This window comes from Pyrgilauda ruficollis, unplaced genomic scaffold, assembly GCF_017590135.1.
Source record: "Pyrgilauda ruficollis isolate IOZ18807 unplaced genomic scaffold, ASM1759013v1 scaffold9, whole genome shotgun sequence".
In the NCBI taxonomy this organism is placed as follows: domain Eukaryota; kingdom Metazoa; phylum Chordata; class Aves; order Passeriformes; family Passeridae; genus Pyrgilauda; species Pyrgilauda ruficollis.
In genome coordinates this window covers 2,740,152-2,766,443 of record NW_024531043.1, presented here as the reverse complement: position 1 = coordinate 2,766,443, position 26,292 = coordinate 2,740,152, and the positions used below count along the sequence as shown (strand labels likewise).

Sequence of the window (26,292 nt, the reverse complement as noted above, 5' to 3'; positions counted from 1 at the left end):
ATGTCATTGGACTTGTCAGAGTACACTAATTTTTATAAAGCCTGTACTGATAGAGTGCGTTCTCCTGGCAGTGCTACAGAGAGGGATGGCTCCAATAGCAGCTTGCTGGGTGCCTTTGCTGTTCTTCAGAGATCAAATCAAAGTAGGATTAGAAAGAAAAAAAGAAATACCCTCAACAACCCACACATGGAAAAAGGAAAAAAATCCAACTGAATTGGAAATGTGAGAGGTTAACAAAGGAGGTTAAAGATATGTTAAAAAAAATAAAATGAAAGTTGACAAGAGTAAATGCTTTGTGGCTGTGCCTAAAATGTCCTGGAGGCAGTGTTCTGCAGAGCATGTGGCTGTCATTGCTATCCAGCAATCCAGACTGAGACTTAGAGCATTTAAGAAGGTTTCAAAAGGTTAATTAGTTTTATAGAGCTAAAAAAAGTGAAGTACCTGCTTAGTGTATAAATACCTGAAGGAGCAAAATATGCTCAATATTTAAAGAAATACATAATCTAATAGAAAAAGGCAAAGAACAACTGGCTGGAAGTTAGGTCAGATAAATACCAGGGGGTATTTATTTATGAAATAGTGGGGGGTTTCATTCTATTTTTTTTAGGAAAGAGGCTGAACCAACTTTTCTCTGGCAGCTAAGGCTGATCCAGGTGGCAGCAAAGACATAAAGGTTATTGATGTGTTAGAAGTCATGGAAAAGCCTGAGAATGGTCATGAGCAGAAATAGTGCTTGTTCCCCCAAAAGTGGTGGGATCAGTAGCTCAACTGAAGTGCATCTACACCAACACCCACAGTATGGGTAACAAACCAGGGAGCTGGAAGGCACTGCACAGCAGGAAAACCATGACATAGCTACCATCCAGAAATGTGGTGGGATGACTGGCACCACTGGAGTGCTGCAATGGGCAGCAGAAACTCTGCAGAAGGAATAGGAGAGCTGGTGGGTGATGTGCTGCTTGCAGGCTGCCCTGGCACAGCAATCACAGAGTGACAGTTTGCAATTCTCACAAAGCAAGGAGGGAGCTCAGCAGAACTGACACCTCGCACTTGGCCTGTTTAGGAGACTGGCTGTCCCTTGAGGGGACAGTCCTGAGGCCAAGAAAGCTGGACATCCTTCAAGAAGGAAATTTTAAAGGCACAGGAGCAGGACAGGCTGTCCCCATGTGCTAAAAGATGAGCCAGTGGGGAAGAACTTGCCTGGGAAACCTGTCTGCTCCTGGCTTCGATGGGTGTAGTGGTTTAATAGTCCTGTAAAATATACAACTAGCTGAGGAAAATCCCTATGTTTATATCATCATACATGGAGCTGAACAGTTGAAATATTTGTTTTACTGAAGAAGAAGTACTGGGAAATTGCACAGAATTGTAACAGATTATATTGTAGATGCTGATTTCATTTTATTGATAGTAGTTTTCAAATAACAAAATGAATTCAAATATTATTACCACTGATTTTAATATGAGCAAAACCAGGCTCCAGATTTTAATTCTTTGTATTTTGCTTTCCTGATTAATACTTCTGTATTTCTGTGCTGTTTGCATTCATTATTTGCTGTAAGGAAATGGCTATTTTTTATTAGTATGAATTTTCTTTATTAATACTGCACATTGTCAATTGTTTCCTTTATTGGTAAATAGATCCTGGATGATATCTTGCTTTCTGACTCATGAAGCTGACTTTCCTATTTAGAAATCAGTTTTATATGCAATTTGTTGCATTGCTCGATGTACAGGTACAATGTAAATAGGGAAGCTCTTGTACAATATCAGAGAGAAGTGAGGCGCTGTACAGCTAAGAAATATAGAACAAAAAAGTCTGGCTTTCCCCAGTTTGATTTTTCAATCATTCTCCCTCATCAATATAATTATTTTCATGAATAATTCATCCCCAATCTGTAATACCACTATGTCACTTTTTGAAGTTGTCATAGCTCAATAACAGCTCCTGCTAAAAGGGCATCACTCACACAGCAGGGCAATGTCAAGTGAGGTGCAGCTGGCCAGCAAAGAGAAGATGAATTATAAGATAAAGCCTTGGCTCACCTACATGATTATGTATTGAATTTACAGGCCATGCTGGTACATTGCTTTATTGCTTGGTATCTGAAGTCTTTCCCATCCATAAACCTCTGAAAAAAATCTTAGTTTTTTTTTTTTAATTTTTTATCCCACTTATAAGAATCATTTTTAGGTTAAAGATGACATAAATTAGTTTTCAATTTTACACTAGAGGCATAAAGATTAATAAATAATATGATTTTAACATTTATGCAGTAGTATTTTTACTGAGGAGCCCTGTTCCATGTTTTGACATTTTTTGCTCCAAAGTAGCCAGCATCTATCTTGAATGGAAGGTAATTGGGAGTTATTAGTTAGAGATTTAGTTGAAAATTATTCTGAATATGGATTTTGCAGATGGCATGATTTCAGTTAGTTGCAGGTTCTACTTAATGTGAAGATTTTTGAGAAATTATAACCCTTTTTCCACTGAGGGCTTTTGCAAGGTGCCTTCTCAGTTTGCCTTACACAAAGGATTCTAGGGCATGCTCATTAAGAAGTGATCAGTTTTCTGGAACAGCTTGACAAATGCTTTTATAATTCTACTGTTTTCTCTATTACGATGATTATCCTCTAAACAATAGGGAAACTACATGATTATCAAAAAGTGCAAGCTGGAAACCAACAGGTTTTCTATGGTAATAAATCCTGGACATAAAATGCCTCCACTGTTCTTAAAATTCAGTGCTAAAGTGGTATCTGTGTCACACAGCTCTGATTAGGGCATGCGGCACTTCTGGTGGAGAAAGAAGTTTTGAAAAAATGGAAGTGTCATATGATGACAAATGCACCTTCTAGAAAGAATGATTGAGTCACTGCTGTCTAAATCCCCTAATGTATCCTCAAAGGATCTTTCCTTCAGTAGTTGTTTAGTGTCCTGCTGTTCTCATTCAGCAGATGACAAATACTCCCCCTAAGTCCTTGCTGCTCCTTTTGATGTGCTCCTCTTGATTCAGTGTTGGCATTTATGTCATACATTGCCAGGAGCCCAATCCCCAGAGCTGAGGCCTGAATGGCAGCATCACAGTACAGAATTGTGTACAAGAGGGTGTATATTGGTTTTTAAATTTTAGTTATTAAACTTTATAGATGCAGTCAAAAGTGACTCTACAACAGTGACTCTGCAGTGACTCTACAACAACAATTCCTAAACTTTTCCATATATTAATGTTGCTTTTCTGTGGTAGAGCAGTGGAGATGAGGGGTTTATTTCTTGATTGTTCTATCAACTTGCTTCAGTGGCTTAATCTTCCTTGTCTGTCTTGCTTTTCTCAGTTCCAGATGTGTATGGCTTATAAAAAAAAAGATGTTTTTTGAAAGAGATGCTTCTTTAAACACTTTTTTAGCATAAAAATGTCCCAGAGTATTTGCTGCATGCAGAGCTTGGATAATTGGTTTAGCAGACTGGCATATCAGCCTTGTTTAAAAGGCTTTCAAAAAAAGGGTTTACCAATAAACATGCCTGAAGTCAGGCTGATTTTATAGATAAAGACTAATAAACATTTGGCTAGATCTTCATCAGTATGCATTGGTCATCTGCCTTATGATTTGCATATTTTTTTGAAAGTAACTTCATGCAAACAAGTCAATACAACATTCCTGACTTCCTTTATTAAAAGGGACAGTATTTTGACATATTGAAGTGTTTATTTTCATAGACTTATATTTTAAAAATACTTTTGTTCTTGGAAAATGAAAACCACACCAAGTCACTATGCAGTAAATGTTCTAACAGCAAGCTTTTGAATTATACATCTATTTACTGTTTGTTTTTAATACATTTTTAAAAGCTGCCTTTATATTACTTACTGTACTCCATTCTCCTTGAGGGTCAAAGTACTGCAGTGGAATCTGCCCATGAAATGGTCTTTTAAGGACTACAGTTTATATTTTGAATCAGAAAAACAGATTTCCTAGAATATAAATGCTTATTTATACTACTAGAATAATTTTAGTAATGCTCAAGTTTCAAATCCCTATAATGAGTAAACAACCAAAATAATTAGTCTGAATAAGATTCATGAATAAAAATATAGATAAGTCAGTGTATTTCCTGCTTCCAGTTAGATTTTCTGAGATTAAAAGAATGTTGAGGTTTTATAGTTATTTTAGAATATTCAATGTACTCAAGAGTTCAAATATATGAGAGCCTTTTTGGAAGGGTTAAATTTAAATTTTGCAATATTGCAAAATTCCATTTGCAATAACTGAAAGGAATTAGAAGCTTTATACAGGTAAGATTTTAAAACTTAATTAAATAGTTTGGAGTTGTGCAATATTTTTTTCAGTTAACAAAAGTAATTCTGTAAGCTTAAATCATCTTCTCTTCCCCTGAGAAATGGTTCAACTTCTAATAGCAAAATCTTAGCAGCATTGTATTTTGCATTGTTCTGGAAATCTTGCATCCCATTCCTGCCTTCTCTGCAGGTCAGGTTTGTCCTGCCTATCCCTTCTACTACCACTGTGAGGAATTTATTCTGGGCCTGCTCTCTCCAGAATACATTCGCTTACACACATGATCATTTACAGACAAGAACCCTAAATTTGACTGCCTGCTTCAGCAATACAGCATCTGTCATTTAAACCATCTCTTTATCCCTTTTTATGAATATTTTAATGCCAAGAATATAAGCACACTTCTGTGCTATTTCCATGGAAACCTGAAGAGGGACTTGAAATGAATGCAGTGGAAAACAGAAGCTGGAGGAGAAGGCACCTCGGGTTCTCTCTCTGTGCTTAGGACAGATTCAGGAGTCACGGGACCAAAATTACTTTCTGTTACAACTGGGTAAAAAATTAATTACAGTATTTCTGACCTAATATTTAAACACTAAGTTGAAAATAAGAAAGCAGTATACAACCCAAGAGCTTTTTTCCTTTTAATGGGTTGAACAGAAAATCAGTGTACACTTCCTTAAGAAATCCGAGAAATGGACAAGTGATAAGCAGCCTTGCAAATAAATGAAATCCCTTCCAGCCTGCAAAAGCTGGTAACTTGGTTAGTTTTCCTCTTTGTTTCCTCTGTTATAAGTAATTCTCAGAATGTCCTTTTCTTGATTGAATCCTAGATCTATTAATTAAGAGTCCTCCAACCAGACAGGAGTTATTTTACAGAGACAACACTAGAAGTTGATTTGTTGCAAAAGACATCAGGCAGGCTGCCAAGGCTGCTGCATTGTTACTCACATGGAGTAAACCTTTTTTAAAAAGTATTTTAAAAAGGTTAGTAAACATTAAAAAAAAAAGTTCTGTAATATCAGAAATAATCAAATGTTCAAATAGCTTCTCTTTTTCCTTCCCCGTTGCTCCATTCTCTTATCCAACTTGTCATTACTCCACCAGCACTTCCTGTGATTCCCCTTGTGATCCCCCAAGAAGCAGTTCAAGTGACACAGTAATGTTTTGGAAATAAGCCAATAATGCTGTTTCTATTGTCTCCTGAGAGCAGCAGAGTCCCACGAGACACTTCCTTGTGTAACTCAGTCTCAGCACATCTGACACCCCTCTTGATCTCAGCTATCAATTTCAGCTGGAACTATTAGATGGCAAGATAAAATAAATAATGTGATGTGTTAGATGTATGGAATCCCACAGTTTAAGGGAAAACAATCTGGTCTCACTGAGATTCACACACACAATCAACAACAAAATTTGGTGATGGATGTACAAAAGGCACAGCCCTATCTTCTAGCACTGCCAATTCTAGGATTAAAGTACCACAAAAGCTTTTCCCCAGTGTAGGAGAGAAGGAATTTTAGAATAATACAAGAGGATCCATTTAGAAGTAGCCACAGCCAAGATTCTTTCTCAGAATCTTTCTCTGATGCCTAGAGAGACCTTTAAATACACCAAAATGACTCTTACTGTACCAAACTAGTCATGAGGAAGCTGGGGACAGAAGACAAAAAATCTGTCTTCCTGCAAATGGTCAAATGTATGGTGATGATTGTTAAAAAATTATTCATTTGCAGGAAAAAAATATTTTAAACCATTATTATAAAAGAAAAACAATTAAGAATTTCATTATTTTAACAAGAGCTTTATATTTCAGATGGCACAGCCAGGGTCTCAGAGGTGCCGAGTTTTTTTCCTAATTCCTTTGCAAGTTTGAATTATTTTAAACTCTGCAAATTTCTGTGCTAATATGAATGGTACAAACCATTATTATGGAGATCTGCTCAGCCTTTAATGGTACAAAATTATATAAGCACTGTTTCTCATCTGGAATGTACAAGTCAGAGCAGGAAACAGCACTGGAAGAGTGAGGAGGTTGGAAGTAAGTTTGAATTGTGAAGCATTGTGGGTTGAGGATGAGGTGGAGAGGAGTTTAAGTGCTCTGGTGCAATCAAACAATCAAGAGTTAGTAAATGAGAGAATGTTGTTGTAACCTTATTTTGACTGTCTTGTTTGTGTATATTTTGATTCCAACTTTCTATTGATTATGGGTTTTTTCCACAGATTTTATGCCTCTTTCAATGAATGCAATGATTTTTCTATGATTAATGGGGGCTCATGTGACAAATAAGAATGTCAACTGCAGGAACACTGCCATCATCTCTAGCAGAGGGAGGAAAATGTGAAACGAATGGAACACAGGGTTACAGGAAAGCAGAAAGTTAATGTGGCTAAAGCAGTGCAACACTACTGAAAAACTGTACTAGAACCTGGCATAGGTCCATGTTCCTTTTTAGTTCCAAATGTGTTTATTAAATGACAATTTTATTAGGTAATCCCACATTCTTCCTTATTTTTCTCAAAGGAACCTAATTTGAGATGCTGTGATTTGATTTGTAGTAGGTCTGATTATTCAGAGCTATACCAGATATCACTGATACCTTGAAAAACCTATTAATCTTAGTTAAATACATTAATATATGTGCTGAAAGCTTATGTTCTAGAAAATTAGATTGGGTGTCTAGAATTACTGGGTTCCTTCTAACTATAATTTCTCATTGTATAGATTGTTTCTTCCCTATAATTTCTCATTGTATAGATTGTTTCATTCCCTATTTATAAGTTCCTTTCAACAGCACCTCTTGATCTGACAACATGCTGTGGAAACAAATGTAGTCAATGAAATATTCAGATACAATAATTATAAGCTTGAGAAGAAACCAGTAATTCTGGTTTTTGAGCAGTTCATAAACAGCAAGTCTATAGTAAAGCATGAATCTATAAATTGAGTTGTGACTCTAAAGACAAATATTGACTAGCACAGGACATTGTCCATCTTGCAAGCTGAATGAGACAGAGTCCAGTGAAGAGACAATGTGTTCCTGTAACCTAAGACCACAACATCGGGTTGTTTGGGGTTTTCTTAAATACTGTCCTGATCGAACAAAATTATTTTTACTTCTTTGTCTGTAGTCCAACAGATTAGAATTTCCATCTCAAATATGAGAGAAGCATTTTTTCAGCATATATCACCATTTCTTTCATTCTTCTCCAATTGTTCTGAAATAACTTCATAGAAACTATCTCTTGAAACTGATTTGTTCTGAATCTCAGTAATGTTGTTTAAAACCAAAAGAATTTATTGAAAATGAAGACAAGATTCTCCATGATGCCAAACATGCTGGTTTTGCACTCTTAGTACTCTTTTTTGCAGCTCTTAGTCAGCTGGTGCAAAAAAGGCCAAGATCAGACCCAGATTCAGACCCTCTGCTTGAGGCTGCTTTGCAGTTTCCCTTCAGTTTCTTCCTCTTGCCTTTTCATTCTTGACTTTGAACCCTGACCTTTGTGCCCCTCAGCCTTTGTTTCTTCCAGGTTAGTAGGAGGCAACCTCAGAACCCCACAATGGGAAGAACTTTGTTAGAATTACAGGCAAGGGTGCTAAAAATACCCACTTGCTCCTGCTACCTTAATCTTGCAACATGGACAGGCTACAAAGGGAATGCAGCTGTTGTTCCCACAAAAGCTCTTGCTGTGCTAAACTCTGTAAGCATCCTACCCAAAATATCTTCAAAGGTGCAATAAAACAAGAAGCCAGTCTCCTGCAAGAATTTCAGCTGCCTAAGCTGTGAGGGTAAGATGCATCCCTCTCCACATGTCCCACAGTCTGAGAAATGGTCTCAGGGTTTGTGAGACTTTTTTTTCCCTGCAGTGAATTTCTCAGTATAAAGGGCCATTTACCTTTTTTGGTGTATAATAGGCTGCTTTTATTGTTCAGATACTACTGAAGAATGAAACAACTGGCCAACTTATTCCGGTGAAAACTGGTTCAGCATCAATGTGAACCAGTCTCTCTTTCTTACTTTCTTTGTTTGTCTTTCTGTCATTTAAACACTCCAGCATTGGACAAAGCAAATTACTAGAGGTCAGTACTTCTAGTGCCAAGAGCCTTTGCCTACCTTTCAATGAGAAACACTCACTGCTTGAAATGATGGTGAAGTTTGGGAAACAAACTTTTTCTAAGCTGGGCAAGACTAATGGGAAAGGCAAAATTGCCTGGGAACTGAAGCGATTTCACATGGGTTACATAAGGGAGAAATTTTCACCAACAGGGAAATAAACAACTGATTTCTCCCCAAGGATGAGCTGCTCTGACAGCCAAAACACACAGACCAGCTGCACTAGGTCACAGCCAGTACCTGCAGCAGTCTGTGTCTGACTGTGGGCAACAATGGACATTTAGGAAAATTATGGGAACAGATCAAGCATACACTGATATTTCCTGCAATTTACCCTCCCAGGTAACTGAACAGCAGATTGCATCAACATCTCTTTGTTTAAGTGCCCTTTTAATTTAATTGCTTCTTGAACCCAATTACACTTTTTTGACTTTTACTATTATCATTATGATTCTCTAACATCTCATGACAGAGTTTTACATTTAATTATGCACTGTATGGAAGGAATACTTGTCTGCTGTCAGATAAATGAATTTGATGTTTCTTACTTCTTGCACTGTAAGAAATGGTGAAAAAATAATCCGCTATTCAACATTTCCATACCATTCATGGTTTTATGAGCTCTGCCGTGTTCTCCCTCAACTATTTATTTTTCCAGATTGAAAAGAACTAGTTTATTTAAATTCATATGATAATCATTCCATGCTTATGATAATTCTTGCTAGTTTTCTCTGTTTTCTAATGCTACTGTTACAAATGACTCCTCATGTTACATCATTCATAAAGATCCAGAGTCTTGTTTGAAAGGTGGGCTTGAGTGTGCTGAAATGAAAACCTACTTATTAGATAAGCACTCTTTTCTCTTTATCATATGGGTATTTTCTCCAGAGAAAGGGCATTCATAGGCATGAGATTTTGCAATCTGTCCCCGTGCCATTTAAAAAAGAATATTAATTTCCTCTTATGTTACCAATATATTGTTTTACTTCAATTAAGAGAATTGTAAGAAAGCAATATTCACCTATTAATACCTTTTCCCACCCTGCAATGTATTAGAAAAATGCCCATTTTAAAGAAGGTGCAATGAAAAGCATTCTTTACACAGACAGTATCAGCAAAAGCTTGGATTATGAATAAACTATACAGAAGTAGGTTAGTCAGTAGCCTGAAAGAGTGAATAAACATTTCTCTTTTCACTCGTGTATTCCTGTGTAGTTCTCTTGCAGATTTCTGCCCTATTTCAATAGCTTAAGGGCTATTCCAAGGACCAGAGAGCATCAAAGAACAGAAGAGAGTAAACCCTGGATATTTCAGAAAGGCCACAACTCTATTCATTAACTATTTCCTTTTCACCCTGCCTCAACAACAGGATAGAGACTCTTTCCATCAAAGGACAGCCCTTGTGCTTGAATTAATCTCTTTGGGAGGCAAAGTTTGAGACCTGCTCAGAACTGCATGTGTGAAATTGACTTCTTATTTATGCATTCAACTATAAATATGTTTTTACATTGCATGGAATTACAGAAATGAGGCTGGATGTGATCCCTAAAGGTCTGGACTACTGCCAACAGTAAATCAGGCCAGCTATGGCTTTATCAGTTAGTTGAGTGAAAATCCTCTACGGATGTATATTTCACAAAACTCAGCAAATTGTTGCAGAGCTGTGCTAGTCTTCTAGAGAAAATCTAACATCTAATCTGAACCTCCCAAACTTCAATTCATGTTCATTGCTGTTTATTCTTTCCTCTAACACTGCTGGGAAGAGTTCTGTGTCACCATTACTTCAAGCAATTGTTAGACTATCACCCTTTGGCCTCTTCTTTGCCAGCCCAAACAAGCTCAGCTCCCTCAGCCTCTCCTTGAAGGTCAATGCAGAGTTAAGTTCTGTCTTCTGGGTAGATGCAGATGGGAAATTAGGAAGAAATTATTAACTATGAAGGTGGTTAGGCCCTGGCACAGGTTGCCTGGAGAAGCTGTGGATGCCCCATTCCTGAAAGTGTCCCAAGGCCAGGCTGGATTGGGCTCTGAGCAACCTGGTCTAGCAGAGTGTGTCCCTGCCATGGCAGAACTGGAACTAGGTGATCTTAAAGGTCCCTTTCAACCTAAACCATTCTGTGATTCTGTGAATGTCTAGACACAGAAGGCTGACAGTAAGCTTAGGGGTCTGAAACAAGGACAGCTAAAGTCCTGAACCACCTTATGTGCAAAACAATGCAATATTTCAGCTGTGTGGAATATATGCTTGAAATGCTCGTTTTGCCCTTGAGCTAAGCAAGCAATCTAAAGACCCTGAAGAAAACAAAACCAAAAAACCCACCACACTTGGAAACACTGAGTCAGTGTTGAAAGCAAATGAAATATATTACCAGGAATAGAAAAACTGGACTCTATTACCACATAAAAAGCTCAATCTAAGGATAACACATCCAGGTATTTACAATTGAAATATGGATTTTAATAATACTTTGAACATATTTTCAAGAACAGTGACATTTTAAATTACTATGCTTTTATCAAGAAATAGATAGATTTTAAGCTAGATTTTTGCTAATCTCCAGAAATATGCAGCTTGCCTGGGATACTGTACAATGCTCAAAAAACTCCACCTTCCAAAGCAAACATACGTATTATATGCTGCAATTTTACTTTTTAGAATGACATGAAGATCCTAATTTGTACTCGGAAATCTTAATTTGCTGGCTCTGTGAAAGACCCTGGAGATTTATTTTTTATCTTTATAGGATGTTTGCCCTCTTAGTAGTGTTTGTGCCCCAAAATGATCCACAGAGGAGCAGAGCACATGCACTCATAACACAGCAGCCAGAGGCTTCTACAGCATTAAACTGTGCTGGCTTTGGGGCAGTAAAAGCAGAGTGTTAACAATTGTTTGCTGAGCAACTGAAACACATCAAGCTCTCCCTTAAGGAGAAAAACCAAGCTACCTGCCCATTTTGTGATTCTCTTGGGTGCTTTTACTGCAGGCCTGGCAGCACTGTCCTGGCTGGACACTGGCTGGGAAATGTGTAGGTTTCATTATGCTGGCCCATTGGGACACTGAGTTTCTTTTGGCACCTGCAGCAGCATTACTTTTGCCAATCTATCCCTATTACTGCTTCCCAGAAACATTGACTTGTGTGGCAGTTCTGTCAGGCACAGGACCAATATTGACTGCCCCATATTTCTATTTTCTTGAACATACCTTTTTCTAGAACTTTCTTCTAGACTTGCAATTCTCTTATGGGTAATGATAAATATAACACCTATCACATGCCCATTTTGTGATTTCTAAATACAATTTTGCTGTACTTCAGCTTACTTAAAAGATATGTATAGCCAATCACAAGTAATAAATCAAGTCTATGAGTATTTCTCCATTTCTATTTTGCCCCTTTTCTTGTTTGTGGAACAGCCTTTAATACTCTGGCCAGACATACAGGAGTAGTAGCCTTTATCTGGATCTTCTAGCATTTCTATGGAATGATGAATGTCCCAGCCTTTCTGATCCTTGAACTCAGTTTCTACTGTTCTTCTAAGACTTTTCTATATATCCTTTCTTTAAATTCCCTTTAATTTATAAGTCCTAGCAGAAGCACCTGTTGTCCTGCTCCTTCGCTTGGAAATCCCCTGGCCGAAAATCTAATCCTCCAGTCAGGAAATTTAACCAAACTTCATTCTCAGCTCAGCTTTCTTTACTACAACCATAGCTTGGTGTCAGACTGTAGTTAGCAGGATTAACAATTCTGCATTGTTCCTGATCTAGGAATATAAAATAGTTTTGATAGATAGTATTAAAGATTGCTTTACCCCAGTCTGTCACTGGCACAAGCATTACACATATGTAACAACTACATACCAATGTTTAACTGAGCATGCACTCCTAAAACATGACTTGCTGCAGGCCTGAAACATTTCAGGGATTAATTTTCAAAGACAAATGTTCAGGATTGTGTTAAAGTAATATTCCCAATTAAATCTGCCTTGTCTGGTTCAGTCCACAGTAAGCCTTAGTAACACTGCAGGGTTTTCTCAGTCACAGAGAACATACATGATAAAATATTCATGATGTTGCTCATTGTCATCCCATACAATAGCCAAGCCTAAAGGTCCTCTTGTAATTCTCATTCACACTGCCAGATTCAGTTATCATCTACAGGGTTCTATGTGAAGACAATAGCAATATTCAACAGGAAACCATCATGGGAGATAGTATGCTGTACTATCACTTTATAAGGTTTATTTTCCCTTGCTTCTCTGAAAAAGAGGTATCAAATACTGACTACTGCCTCCTCTACCAGTTCTACATTTGCATGTAAAAACTGTAAGCATGAACAATTGCAGTACATTATCTTTAAAATAAAGAAGAATTAATTTGGTAGCTTACAAATTTTGTTTGCTAATATATAGTTTCATCCTGATTTAAGAATGAATCTGATTTAAAAAACTCAAAACAAACTTGTATCATGCTTTACAAATTTTTTTGCCTTCACAATATAAATAGATATCTCCATATCAAAATTACACAAAATTTCTTCAGGGCTCCACTTCATAATGCATAGATTTCTCAGCCTTCTATAAGCTCATTTCATAGTAGAGATTCAATATTCCTACAATATAAAACATTTTACCATCCCTTTCAATTTCCCGTCACTGTGGTGGTATAAACTAACATGCTATGCTAGGTTTTCACCTTTCTACACTTCACAGTCCTCCTATATGCAGGACACTGAAAGGCATATTGCTAGGAAGGACATAAATAGTTGGCATGTGCATGCATGGATCTGTATGGTAGGTGCTATATTCACATAGCTGTTTTTAATTATCCCAAGCTGCTTCCTGTTTTGTTTACGATGTGACTGAGCAGGATTTCCTGCAGCGGTTTTAGACCAATGTAATAAATTGTTTGGGTGATGGGATAATGAGTTTGTCTGCTGGCAGAATAAGTTACGCTGCTAAGTGTCTTAAGGACACTTCTTAGTGAATTCACAGTGGGACTTACTCGTCTATGTCACCTCTTCTAATTTTGACAGTTTAGAATTCCAACATTTTCCAGAAAAACTTTGGGCTCCTAGGATTGGGAAGAAAAAGTTTTGAAACCAAAACAATTTTGTCTAGTCAAATCCCTATTGCTTACCCCATCCCTTCGGGGAGATGCCAAGGCTAGAAACAGGTATCTACAGGACAACCCAGGTAAAGAGCTGCTCTTGGATTTTTAGATGAAAGAAATTTTTAAAAACTCATTAAATTATCATAATTTTCCCCATTTTGTTCAGCAGCCACCTTAGCATATACATTCTTTAGAAATCTTCCTTTGAACAAAAGATGAATCATACAATAGTTTTGTATGCCTCTCTTACCCAGCACTCAGTCAGGACTGCCTGACTGCGACACAGGAAGGACATTTCAACTAGCACTCGTAGTCTTTTTTACAAGAAAAGAGTGTCTCTTTGTATTTACCCAAGCTATCACTTACTTTCTGTATTTTTGTTTGTGAAATTCTTCTGTTTTCCCTCTGCCTTTACTCAAGCATAGTTTGAATTCCTGAACTACTTTGACTATGAGTGTACTGGGCAATGGTATTTCCTTCATTTGTTTTGTAGACTGTCCTTATTTCAGAATGGATTACTTTTTTTTTTTCCCCTTTTTTTTTCTATTAAAATTAAGGCAAAACATCCAACTGATTCAATTACCTTTTTACCCCACTACCCCTTCTTTAAATACTTTAGCTTCATCTGCTTTCTTCAGAAGATTTTAAGTCATGGATCTCTAAAGAAGGTATTTGAAATAGAGAGTTTCATGCCATTTTGTGAAATAGCTCATAGCTACCAGCATATGCTAAATGTCAGCCACTATTGCAAGGAAAGTCTCTACAGGAAAATGGCAATAGCTTCCAGTGGTTATTCCAAGATTTACTGACATTTAAAGATTTTCTAACTTTTCTAGAAAGTAAATATTACTATTCCTGCACAAATTTTATTCATTATTGTTGATGCCTTACACAAGAAAAATTTTACGTGGTTTAGTTAGGGTTTTCAAATCCCCAAGTGCCTACCAGTTTTAAAATAATGATGATGAAAGAGATATAATGACTGAAAGATGAAGTTCTTAAGCTTTTAATACAAATGATAGTTAATTCCCCCATTTGTGATAGTTTCTCTCTTCATAATTTTTCATTTTTAATTTCAAAGCTCTCCCAGCTGTGACTAGAAAGCTTTAAGATAAAAGCTGAAAGGAGATACTACATTACAATTTGGCTCCATTTACAAACTCTGTTTTTTTAATTACTTGCTATCTTGATAACTGGGTCTTCCCTTTTGAAAATGCTTACTTGTTCAGAACTCTTTCCTGCTAAGCACACCTCTACTGTTCCAGAGGATGACCAGGGATGCTTGTGCCTCTGCAAACTATTGGAAGCATAAAAGCAGCCATCTGTTCCTTAGCATGTTCTTTCCCTTAAGCAACGAATTCCTTGTTCTTATGCGCAGAGAAGAATTTGCAATTAGCCCCCAACAAGGCCATCTGGGTAAGGCATTGGCATTATCTTGCTTATACTCCCAACTTATACTTATGAAATTACAGCAGCACATTTTTTTCTGGCCACCTGGCTATGTACTCCCTTCAGGATTCCAGAACTGGAAAAAACACTGCAGAGAAGAATGCCTATCATTATTTTACTATGTTTTATTACACCTTTGGGAGTCATACAACAATTTATTCTATTTTTATTATAACAAGCCATAACCCTCTCAAGTTCACTTTCCCGATGATATGTAAAGTAGTTTTATAATATTGTCAAAAGCAGAAATGAGCCTGTTATGCTGGGAGTATATGAGTGGCTATACCATGTATGTTTAGTGTCAGCCTCGACCTTAGAACTGTGGATATATCACTTAAGGTATGGCAAGAAATCATGTGGGATGAGGAGATGGAACAGTGCTGGGGAGAAGGACTTAGGGGTGCTGGTGGGTGAGGGCTGGCGCTGCCCTGTCCGTGTGTGCTGGGACACAGAAACCTCCCTGTGCTGGGCTGAGCCCCCAGCGTGGGCAGCAGGGGAGGGGGGATTCTGCCCCTCTGCCCCACTGAGGTGAGAACCCACCTGCAGAGCTGCATGCAGCCCTGGGGTCCCAGCACAGGAAGAACATAGTGAGTCCAGAGTTGGAGTGAGTCCAGAGGAGGGCCACCAAGTTGAATAGTGGGATGGAGCACCTCTCCTATAAGGAAAGGCTGAGAAAAATTGGATTGTTCAGCCTGGAGAAGACAAGGGTTAGGAGTGACCTCACTGGCCTTCCAGTACAGGAAAGGAACCTACAAGAAAGATGGAGAGAGACTAAATACAAGGGCCTGCAGTGATAGCACAAGGGGGAATGTCTTCAAACTGGATGACAGTAGATTCAGATTAGGTATTAATAAGTAACTCTTCCCTGTGAGAGTGGGGAGACACTGGTACAGGTTACCCAGAGAATCTTTGGATGCCCCATCCCTGGAAGCATTCAAGGTCAGGTGTCCATGGCCATGGCAGGAGATTTGGAGCTAGATGATATTTAAGGTCCCTTCCAGCCTGAACCACTGTATGACTGTAAGATTTCAAGACTTGGGTCTTCCTTTCTGATATATTTTCTCATTGTTCATTGATACATTTTCCTTCTTTGTCTATTAAAATCATGACCTGGATTTGGGGGGTTCATTTCCCAAGGTATATCACACATTTATACCATGCAACCACAGCCTAGCACTGGCAAAATATCATCTGCATCTTTGTTGCAAATTATTCTTGATTGGCTTACTTGCTTTTTAACTAAAAAAAATGGTATTCAGTTTAGTTAAGGATATTATGACTTTCAGATATTGAGCCAATACTAAAATATTACATTAAAGAAGAAATTTCTTAGGTGTCAAGATCAACAATTTACTAAAATTTTCTTTACATCATACAAGAGATCACCAAGTTTACAATAACTTAAAACTGTCTGTCCTCCTGTACGTCTTCATAACATCTCCCAATTTATGGAAGAGTTTTAACTCTCTGCTTTTGTCCTTGGATTACAGATTCCAATGGAGGATTTGGTAGAGAGACAGTGTTATGATTCACTACAAAATACAGTAGTGAACCCAAACCTCTTAAAATGCAATATCCAGTTGATATGGTTGTTCTGAGAGTTGGCCAAAAACCTATATTAGCTCTAAAAGATTTTTTTAAGACTATTAGTAGCAAAAGCATTTTGACTGAGATACAAGTTTCTTGCTTGGTTATTTATCAGATACAAAATCAGGAAAGGAAATCTTGAGTATTTGAAAACAGATCTATGATGTTTCAGGGGATTATCTGTTGTGTCAGTATTTACACTGTGAAAAGAAATGCAGAAACATATTTTTAAAGCTATGTTTTTACACCTATAAATCTGTCTATATATAAACCAGGCTGGAGTGTCAAATGACCCCATGTTACAAAGGAAGAAGTAAACAAACAGCCCCCAAATCAGAACTGTCTGACTGAGCTTGTGTTTCAGTGTGCCTCAAGAGGCTGGTGAGTCAGCTTTGCCCCTGGCTGCTGAGGCAGTGCCAGCCTTGCCGGCACTCCTGGGGCTTTGGGAATGACCAGCAACTGCCACCAGCCCTGGGTTTCACTGTAAACACAGAGCTACATCAGAGCCTTCATGGAATTCAGAGAACATAGGATGCAATTCTGAGCAAGCAACCCTTAGCAAATGAAAAGGAGTAATAACACAAAGTGAGGAAAGTCTAAGAGGTAATTTGAAAAACTTATGTAAACCAGTCTGCTCCTATTTCAGCAACTATGCATTTTTAAGAGGCATCTTTTCATTATATAGCTTTGGTGTAACAATAATGACCAAAACTGTTGCAGATTTCCTTTGAAATAATAACAATATATTTCATTTTCAAATAAAACAACATGAAAAAGTAAACTTTAAATAAATTATATTTTCATAATAATTTTTGTGCAATAAACAGTGCACAATTATTCTCTCTTCCTCTCACCAGGTGACTCTACTGAAGTCAAGGGAGATGCACTAGACACAACTGATACAAACTTCAGGAGAATTTACAATTTATATTAGAAATACTTTATTTCTATTAAAAGCCAAAGTCATCCTCTTTCCTCCACTGTTTGTTCCTTCCAAACTGGAGAACTGGCCTGAATACTTCACAGTTGAACAACAAGAAAAATGCCCAGACTCTGATTATTTTCATCCCCTCTGAACACAAGCCAGACAAATGGAACACATACATATTTACAAATAGTCTTGTAAACCAAATATACCCTTGGTTTTTGATATCCCAAATCCCTGCTGTTCATTACCCTGGATCACTCCCATGACTCATGATGTATGCATAACATTTTCTGAAACCTAAACAGGCTGGAAACATATTGACCTTGCCAAAAAAGCCTGATTAAGACATTTTCTGTATCTACTTTGGACAATACTTGAGTGATATTTCTTTTAATAATCTATAATATTTTATATTCAAAACATTACATTTATTTACACCTACTTACAGGTGTAAACCAAGCAATAAACACAGGCTCCCAAGCGCCGGTACCATGGACAGCTCCAGCTGCATCAGTGTCAGTGTCACCGTGGCAGCAATACCCCAGGAACATTTATGACAGCTGCTGATTTTTAACAGACCTCTCTCCTTTCAGTCTATAGCAGCATTGGATTTTAATTTCCAAACATAACTGTGGTGGAGATGCTCAATTGTTCTTAAATGAAGTTCACCTGCTCAGGGCAGCAGACAGAGCTGTGAGCTTCTCACAGTTCTGCTGAAGTACTATTGCTGACACTGTTGTTTCCTCTCCTACAGAGTCGAATGGCAGAAAGTTTGCGTCTGTTTGATTCCATCTGCAACAACAACTGGTTTATCAACACTTCCCTCATCCTTTTTTTGAATAAGAAAGATCTGCTGGCAGAAAAAATCCGACGCATCCCCTTAACAGTCTGCTTTCCTGAATACAAAGGCCAAAACACTTACGAGGAGGCAGCAGTCTACATCCAACGCCAGTTTGAGGACTTGAATCGCAACAAGGAGACCAAGGAGATCTACTCACACTTCACCTGTGCCACTGATACCAGTAACATACAATTTGTGTTTGATGCAGTGACAGATGTCATCATTCAGAACAATCTCAAATACATTGGCCTCTGCTAAGAATCCTTGGGTTTAATCTCTTTTCCTGAAGTGATAAAAAGGGGGCTAACTTCTTCCACTTCTAGTGGAAAAAAATTGGGCAATGCTTAATAGCCGAAGGAGAGAAACGGGGGAAATCTGATATATGAACACAGTTCCTCTTATGCCCCCTTAACCTGCTACATAAAGCTCCCCAAATATATGTTCTGGAGAGTGAGAGCCTCCTCTCCAAGAAAATCAAACACCCCCAGTGAAAAAAGAAAAAACCCAACCAAAAACTCAAAACCCCAAAAAAAAGAAAAAAAAGAGATTGAGGCCAAACTCTGTGGAGATGTTTCACCACAGTCACTGCACTTTTATTCCATTTGTTTCATTCCATTTCCTACAGTGGGAGTGTTATCATGTTCTGTGTAAGAAATGACTCTTCATCCAGTTGTCCTAAAATTTTATTGACATAAAAATATAAATCTGGTGAGTGACAGATGAACTTGTTTGCAGGGTGGGGAGCGGAATGCTTGTGTTGGGGAGAAAAGCTAGTTCAAACCAGAAGCTACTGAGTGAGAGAGTTAAAGCAAAATACTACTTAAATCTGTAGAGAGTGGGCATGCACCCACAACATTGGTATCCACAGTCAAGAGTATGTACACATCCATCATGTATGCACATGCACATGACTCTCAGCATATACTATGTACACACCTCTGCTTTACTTTACTGTTTCTCATGGACACCTTGCCTATTAAAGGAATTGTTGGTGCGCAACTGTTTTGTGAGTTCCTAAGACTAGCAGCTCTTTCTGCTCTTTCTGGCTTCAAATATGCAGCAAAACTACATGAAATGAATCTTTGAATAGGCCAAATTTAGGTCGGTGTTTCTTCTACTGTTAAGGAGTTTTATACATCAAAACAGTCTTCTTTTACATCTTTTTTTGCCAAATCTTGTGGTGTTTCATGAAAAACCAAATTATATTTAAGAAGTAGGTTAGTGTTCCTTTTTTAATACAGATTAAAAAAAATAAATCACAAAGCAATTTTTAAAATTATTGTTGTAGTGTCTGGATTGCTGAATGTGAAAGTTGCCAACGGACAATTATGTTCCACTGCTCCAAATACCTTCTGGGTATTGTAATATTATAACAGATTTCCCAAGAAGCAGGAGCCCTGGAGATTGTGTAGTGTATAACCTCAAAAGTCTTTTTTTGTTGGTTTTTAAAATTATTTTTAAAATGTGATGTGTTATTAGAAGGTTAAAGATGAGCGATATGAACAATAACTAAATGTCTTGTTATTTCAATTTAATAATTTAAATTATTTACAGTTTAGTGAAGTTAATGAAACTGAAGAGATGCAATCCTCAGCTCCAGGTTTCATCTCATAAAGAAACACTACTGGATGGAGTAACATTCCTGCAAAAGTTTGAATGCATAAGAAGCTCTGTGGGACTACACTGGAAAATCTCATATGGATTATATAGACCTAAGTCTTTGGTCAGTTGGTTCTTTCCCCTGCCATAGAAAAGACTTCTTAAAGACATCAGTGTAAAGTTGGTGTGTAAATAAATGTTTGATAACTGTAAAGCACATACGTACACAGAGACACAGACACACATGCACACTGGAAAATCACCTTCTACTACTTTTGTTCCCCTTATGTACTATGATTAGTGCAAGAAATCTCAGCCAAGGGCTCTAAGAAAATTAAAACAAAATGGTTAATAACATCAACATTTAAATTGTCCACTTCAAAAATAAATAATTCAAATGATACTGAATGTGTCTCTAGTGTGTTCATTAAGTAGTGTTATGACAATTACTTGATTGTGAAGTTTTCTTCTAATCTGTCTAATTTTGAACAAGATATTTTATCCCTGTACTGAAGACATGGGGTCCCTTTAACATTCTCTACCAACATTTACACCTGAAGAGTAGAGTCAAAAGAGCAAATGAGGCTGTGCCTTCAAGGTATAAAGGCACACAGAGATCTGTCTGTCATGACACACAGAGAGTTTTTAGATCTCATTTGTAATGAGGAGCTGCTGCCTGCTTGGGATATTTGCACTCAGGCTGCTTGGCTTGGCAAGTTTACTAAAATCTGTATACAGTAATTGCCAGTACAAGTTCCCCTAAGCTTTGTTTACTATTAAATTGCTATCATTTACCTGGAAAATTGTGTAATATTTCTAGTTTAATTTGCTTTTTTACATGTAGTATCCAATTATTAGCCAGCTGAATTGTGGAAAAGGTGGGAAGTGAGTCAGGGCTCCCTTTCCCAATGAATGGTCTATTAGATGTTGTGTCTCCTCCAGCTCTTTCTTTCATCAGACTGTGGCCTATTCATACTGGTGAAAGAAGACACAAGAAAACGCCAGCTTTCATTACAGCAAAGTTTCGAGGTAAGAAAGCTGGATGAAACCAAAAGTGTAGTCAGTTATCAGGAGGGTAGCAGACACTTTATGTTAAAAAATAGATATTTATTCAACTAAGAAGGTCTTTCTACCATAAGTATTAGAGATTATGAAGTGGAGAACATTTTAACAAAGACCCAAGGGGATTTCTAAAGCAAAGCAGCTAGTTCTGGTTCTCATTGACTGAAAGCTATTTGGAAAGGAGAAATGAAAGTGAAGCACCACCTGTGCTCCTACTTGACTTAAAATCAGAGGCATGGGGAGGAACAAAGAAGTAAATAATTATGTTTAAATAATCAAGTCACATAATCATGTTTTCTGAATAGCAATTTCTTGCTATTAACTCTCGAATAATTTAATTCCTATGATGTTTTTGATTTTAGTATTCTGTGTAATTAATGGTTACTCTGTTTTCTCTCTGAAGAATTCAAGACGTTAAAATAAATTATGTTTTATACAGAGTTTTCTGTAAAAAAATTCTGATTGTATAAGAAAACTGAGGCATAGGAAAGTTAGAACTAAAAAGTCTGTTGGCTGAAGACAGGTGCTGAAATTAAACCCCTTGACTCTTAGTCATCCACCTGGATAAATCATGCAATAAATTTGCATCTATTTTCTCAGTTCTCAGGTTTATCAGTGATGCAGTACACTGCCACCTGAAAGAGCTGCATTAATACAGCTGGGATTTCACTTCACCTGGGCAACAATGACATTCACAGAAGAGATGTCCCATCTGCTGCAGTAAGAATGCCATCTGTCCTTTCAGCATTTGCACTCCATACAGCAAAACAAGTTTTGAAGGGAAAAAGGTATCCTTAAAGAGTCCTTATCCACACATTCAATTAGTTATGATTTCTCAAGGGTGAAAGAGTGGAGACACTAAGACTCAGCAGTGTAGGAGGAATATTATCTCTTGGGCTCCTCCCAAACAGAGGTTCTGGCAAGCTTAAAAATCCATTGCCCCATCCATTCCACCTCAATCTTCACCTAAAAGGATTAAGTACCCATCAATGACAGGATAGGTAACGGGTAAGAATTATTAAACCTTTCCAGTGTTAACCACACAATAATGAAAGACATTTTTTCCTAGAACTATTTTTGCAGTTGCTATTTCTGAGGTCATTTATCATTGCACAACACCCCTTCACTAACATTATCAAGTATTATATATGTCAAATAATTGTTTTTATAAAGAGAGGAAGTTTTGCTATTAATTTCTTTAATGTTCCTAATTTTCTCCTCCTGCTGGCCCTTCTCCCTCTTCTGTCCTTTACTGAACATATATATCTATCTATTTTTGTCTTTTCTGCCCATTATTTTTTTCCACTAAGTTGTTGTTCCTTCTGGAAATGTTACTCCTCAGTGTTCTCCCAGTCTTTGTGCATTCTCCCACCTTTTGGTTTTTTAACTGTCCCACAGTTCCTGGAAGATACTGGTACACATCCTTAAATTTAGGAACCAAAAATACTCTGTAAGTGGATTTGCTCAAAATAACCGTATTTTCCTAAATTACTCCTTTTTGGAGTAAGACCAGGTGGCCTGGCATAGAGCTAGCTGGAGTCACTGACCACTTCCCAGTTAAAACAGCTACACTTCATGCCAAGGGCATGTACAGCCTCTGCTCCTTTTTGTCTAGCACAGAGCATGTTGCTTTATTGGCCCTGCAAATTACCTCAGCTCTGGAGAAAGCACAAATGGAGCTGTGGAGTGCTGCAGTAGCTGCTGACCTCCTCCAGCTGATCCAAGGTACACCTGTTACCCTAGGACAACATCCTATCTCACTTTCTGGATGTGAGGTGTGGAAGTGAATGCAAGGAGAAAAACAGTTTCTTGGCTAGCTGAAAGGGGCTGCATTACCAAGCAGAGACTATTTCTGTATCTGTAATATGTCAAATGAATTACATCAGGCCTTTTGACTCTTACTACTTATTGGAAAATATTTGTGGTTATCCTTGACAAACTGTCTCATAGCAAAAAGTTTTGCATCTTTTTGTTTTCCTTTCAAGTTGCCCTCTGTATGTGAGTCCATTCTACACTGACACAATTCTGCTCCAGAATTTATCTTCCAGCCCTTAAATACAGGCATGTATATTTTTATAGACACATTATGTTTTTATTTAAATAAACAGAATACATGACTCAAAAACCACATACTCCAAGAGTAATTACTCAGAGCTGCTTTTACAGACTTTTCCATACTGATGTTCACCAAGTTGTTTGGCCAACATACTAATATCCTTCAAATGAATGGAATTATTGAAGACTTTAAAAAGGATTGCTTGCATGTAAAAATACATATTTAGATTTTTTAGAATTCATGTACAGTTAGCAAGGCTCTAAACATTCATTTAATTCTTTTAAAGCATCAGTAATGAAACTGAATTTCTCAGACAATATACTTTGCTATGAATTTAAGCAGCATGGCTTTTTAACTGATAATTTCTACTGAAATTTTATTTTTAAAATTGTAATTTTTATCAACTGGAAGAGAAGTTTAAGACTAACGCTCAGATTAAAACACTGATGAAACTAATGCACTGTGATGAACAGCTGCTCCACACCTTGAACAAAAGGGAAAAAGTGAAATTTTGATGCAAGATTCTGAAATACCAATTCAAGCATGCAGTGCACTGCATCTTGAGCAGGTAGCTTAAACTTGCATAAAACCTAAGAAAGTTAACTAAGAAAAATTAAGATAAGCAAAAATAGACAAGATACTGTTTTTAAATATGAGTTTCAAGGGAAATGGAAAAAATTAAATCTGGAGCATAGGTGAATTTACCTGATTTCCTCTCTGTGTTGTCTATTTGAATACTTAACTGCTTAAAGCCTCCTACCTTCAGGTAATTTTGCCAGCATGTCAAAAATCTGATGGGTGTTCTTCCGACAGATATCTACTGGATCATCCAGGAGCCCAGTGAGGGCAGAAATGACTCCACTTCGTATTAGCCCTTCCCTAAAAACAACAATGGAGGACAGATTTAACACAACGTAATAAAACTTGTATATATTTGAGATATTTAATCTTAACTGCTCTTCTTTACGCTGCATCTGTCTCACAAAACTTAGGAGCTGCTCTTATTTCTCACTGAAACATCACTTCCCACAGGGTTCAGTAAGCCTTGCAATTGCACCTACCTGCCAATACTATGCAAAGCCATTATAGAGAGAACTTCTGTTGTTTTCTGCCGGACAGTTTGGTCTTGATGCACCAGCAAAGTCTTCAGGCTATCCAAAAATCCTATGAGACATCAGAGCACATTTTAACATTTCTTACTTCCAGCATGAATTTGAAATAGCAATATTCATCATTTATCTCACAATTTGAAGTGCCTCAGAATTTTCAGCTTGTCCTGACAGTGAAATTCTCATTGTCATATCTTAAGTAAGGAAGAAACTTTCAAATTTCAAGGCCTACTGCCAAAAATGTCACGCTACAAACAAGCTCCTGACTCCTTATCAAGTTAAATCCTAATCCTGCAAATATGAAGTGACATAACTCTAAAAATAAGACAGTGGAGCTATTGATGTCTTTAGAAAAGCATGTTTTTGCAGGATTGACACTCGTCTTTTTTGAACAGAAATAAATGTGGTGAACCATTAATGATTGTGTATGCACATATGGCACTCAACCACAGCCAAAAAACCTTACAACCCCAAACTAACAACAATCTCACATCGCTTTGGCAATCAACTGTTCATCAAACACTAACTTAATAAATTTTGAACATGACTAGTCTCTTTTATGAGAGGAAAAAAATGTAAAGGAAGTAAATGGAGAAAAAAGCAGTAGCAAACAAGGATTTTTTTCTGTGTTACATAATGAGCTGTGTAGATATACCACAGACTGCTAAAAATTGCAAAAATAAGCTTGTGGTTAGGGGTTTTTTCACTCCCAAAAATCAAAACTCAGGATTCTTCCAGGCTTTCAAAATAAGTGGTGGCCAGATGTCGTCCTGAGAACTAAGTTACATTTGGTTATATTAATTTCTTTTCTAATTTCTCATTAGGTTCCAGGCGAGTGGGTGATGATGGTGAAGGGGTTCTAACTTGGAACTAATTAGGTGGAGGTTTTTTTATTAGCCTATGTTAGGAATTATCTAAAATCGGAATAAAGTCTGGGGACATGTTTTAGTGGTGATCGTGGCAGGGCAGAGTTAACAGCTGAACTGGATTATCTCAGAGATCTTTCCCAACCTTAACAATTCTATGATTCTATGGAAAGAAAGATTCTGCACTACTTTTGTATTTAGGTGTTGATAAAACTTAGAATGAGCCAGTGATGAATCCTAAAGTGATGATAATTCTTATAATAACTGTCATATACATTGTATTATAATATTCTTTACCTTTCTAAGGCAAAACAAACAGGAAACTTTTCCCGGGCATCTTGCGTCATCAAAGATATTATAAGGAAAAAGGAATGTAAGAAAGTGAACTAGGGTTGCCCCCTCGTCTTGCCCACTGAGTCAGAGCTAGTGAGAACAGACCACTTACCCAATGCTATTGCCTGGTAGACTTTTTCTGGATCGTGGACCAGATCGCAGAGAGCCATCAGCGCCCGCTGCTGTGTCAGCAGCTCGGGAGACTGCAACTCCTCGTTCAGTTTGGGAAGGGCCCTCCTCCCAAAGGCCAGAGCAGCTTTGGTGGGGTCTATATCAGGGGGGAGGTAGGCTGAGATACGAGGTTGTGCCATCCCAAATCTTCCTGAGAAAGATTCTCCCTATCCCTAAAAATAGTTCAAAATGGCTGTACTTGGTGACTGGGCAGACAATGTAGCATAAAGACACCTACTGACTTTAAACTGTGTCCCCAGGGAGCTCTTTTAGCAAACATACACTGTCAGGAAGCTGTGAAAGAGGCTGGAATCGTGCATCATCAGCACTAATGTGTGTTCATCTGCTGAATTGTCTTAATCTGGTTTAATTCTCACTGAACACTGTAAAGAAAAGAGAGAGAGAGAAAGCTTAAAATTTCAAGGAAGGATGTTAAAATTGATAAAGGGAATGCTTTTTAAAGGATTAAAGGATTCAAGTGAGGCAGCCCAATGCCCAAAATCGGAGCGGACTCAAAATAATAAAATTAAAGCAAAGGAAAACAAAATACCTCTTTTTTTCCAAAGGGGGGTGGGGGGTGGGGAAGGCATTTTAAAGGGATCTGGTTAAATCCTGCCTCAGAATTCGGTAACGTTTGATAGAATACGTAAGGGCTGCCCCCCCAGCCCCCCGCCCTTCCCTTAGTACGGAAAGTGCCTCAGCTGATTGAATACTGAATACTGAAAACTGCTAACAGCAAAAACAAAACCAAAAGTTAAACCAGCCTCTAAACAACT

The 26,292-nt window shown here is 37.6% G+C and overlaps 2 protein-coding genes across 2 annotated transcripts in view; one reads left to right on the top strand and one right to left on the bottom strand.

Moving 5' to 3' along the window:
* Nucleotides 1–20,166, top strand: part of GNAZ (G protein subunit alpha z) — a 28,126-nt gene extending 7,960 nt beyond the window's left edge. The window contains exon 2 of the mRNA XM_041488682.1: nucleotides 18,234–20,166. Coding sequence (XP_041344616.1) covers nucleotides 18,234–18,578 — 345 coding nt within the window. The 3' untranslated portion in view covers nucleotides 18,579–20,166. The remainder of the gene's footprint in view (nucleotides 1–18,233) is intronic.
* RSPH14 (radial spoke head 14 homolog) overlaps nucleotides 1–25,656 on the bottom strand; it is a 71,647-nt gene extending 45,991 nt beyond the window's left edge. Inside the window, exons 1-3 of the mRNA XM_041488683.1 lie at nucleotides 25,458–25,656; nucleotides 24,099–24,201; nucleotides 23,798–23,916 (exon numbers count right to left, since the gene is read on the bottom strand). Of these exons, the coding sequence (XP_041344617.1) occupies nucleotides 23,798–23,916; nucleotides 24,099–24,201; nucleotides 25,458–25,656 (421 nt within the window). The remainder of the gene's footprint in view (nucleotides 1–23,797; nucleotides 23,917–24,098; nucleotides 24,202–25,457) is intronic.
* Nucleotides 25,657–26,292: the final 636 nt, after the last annotated feature.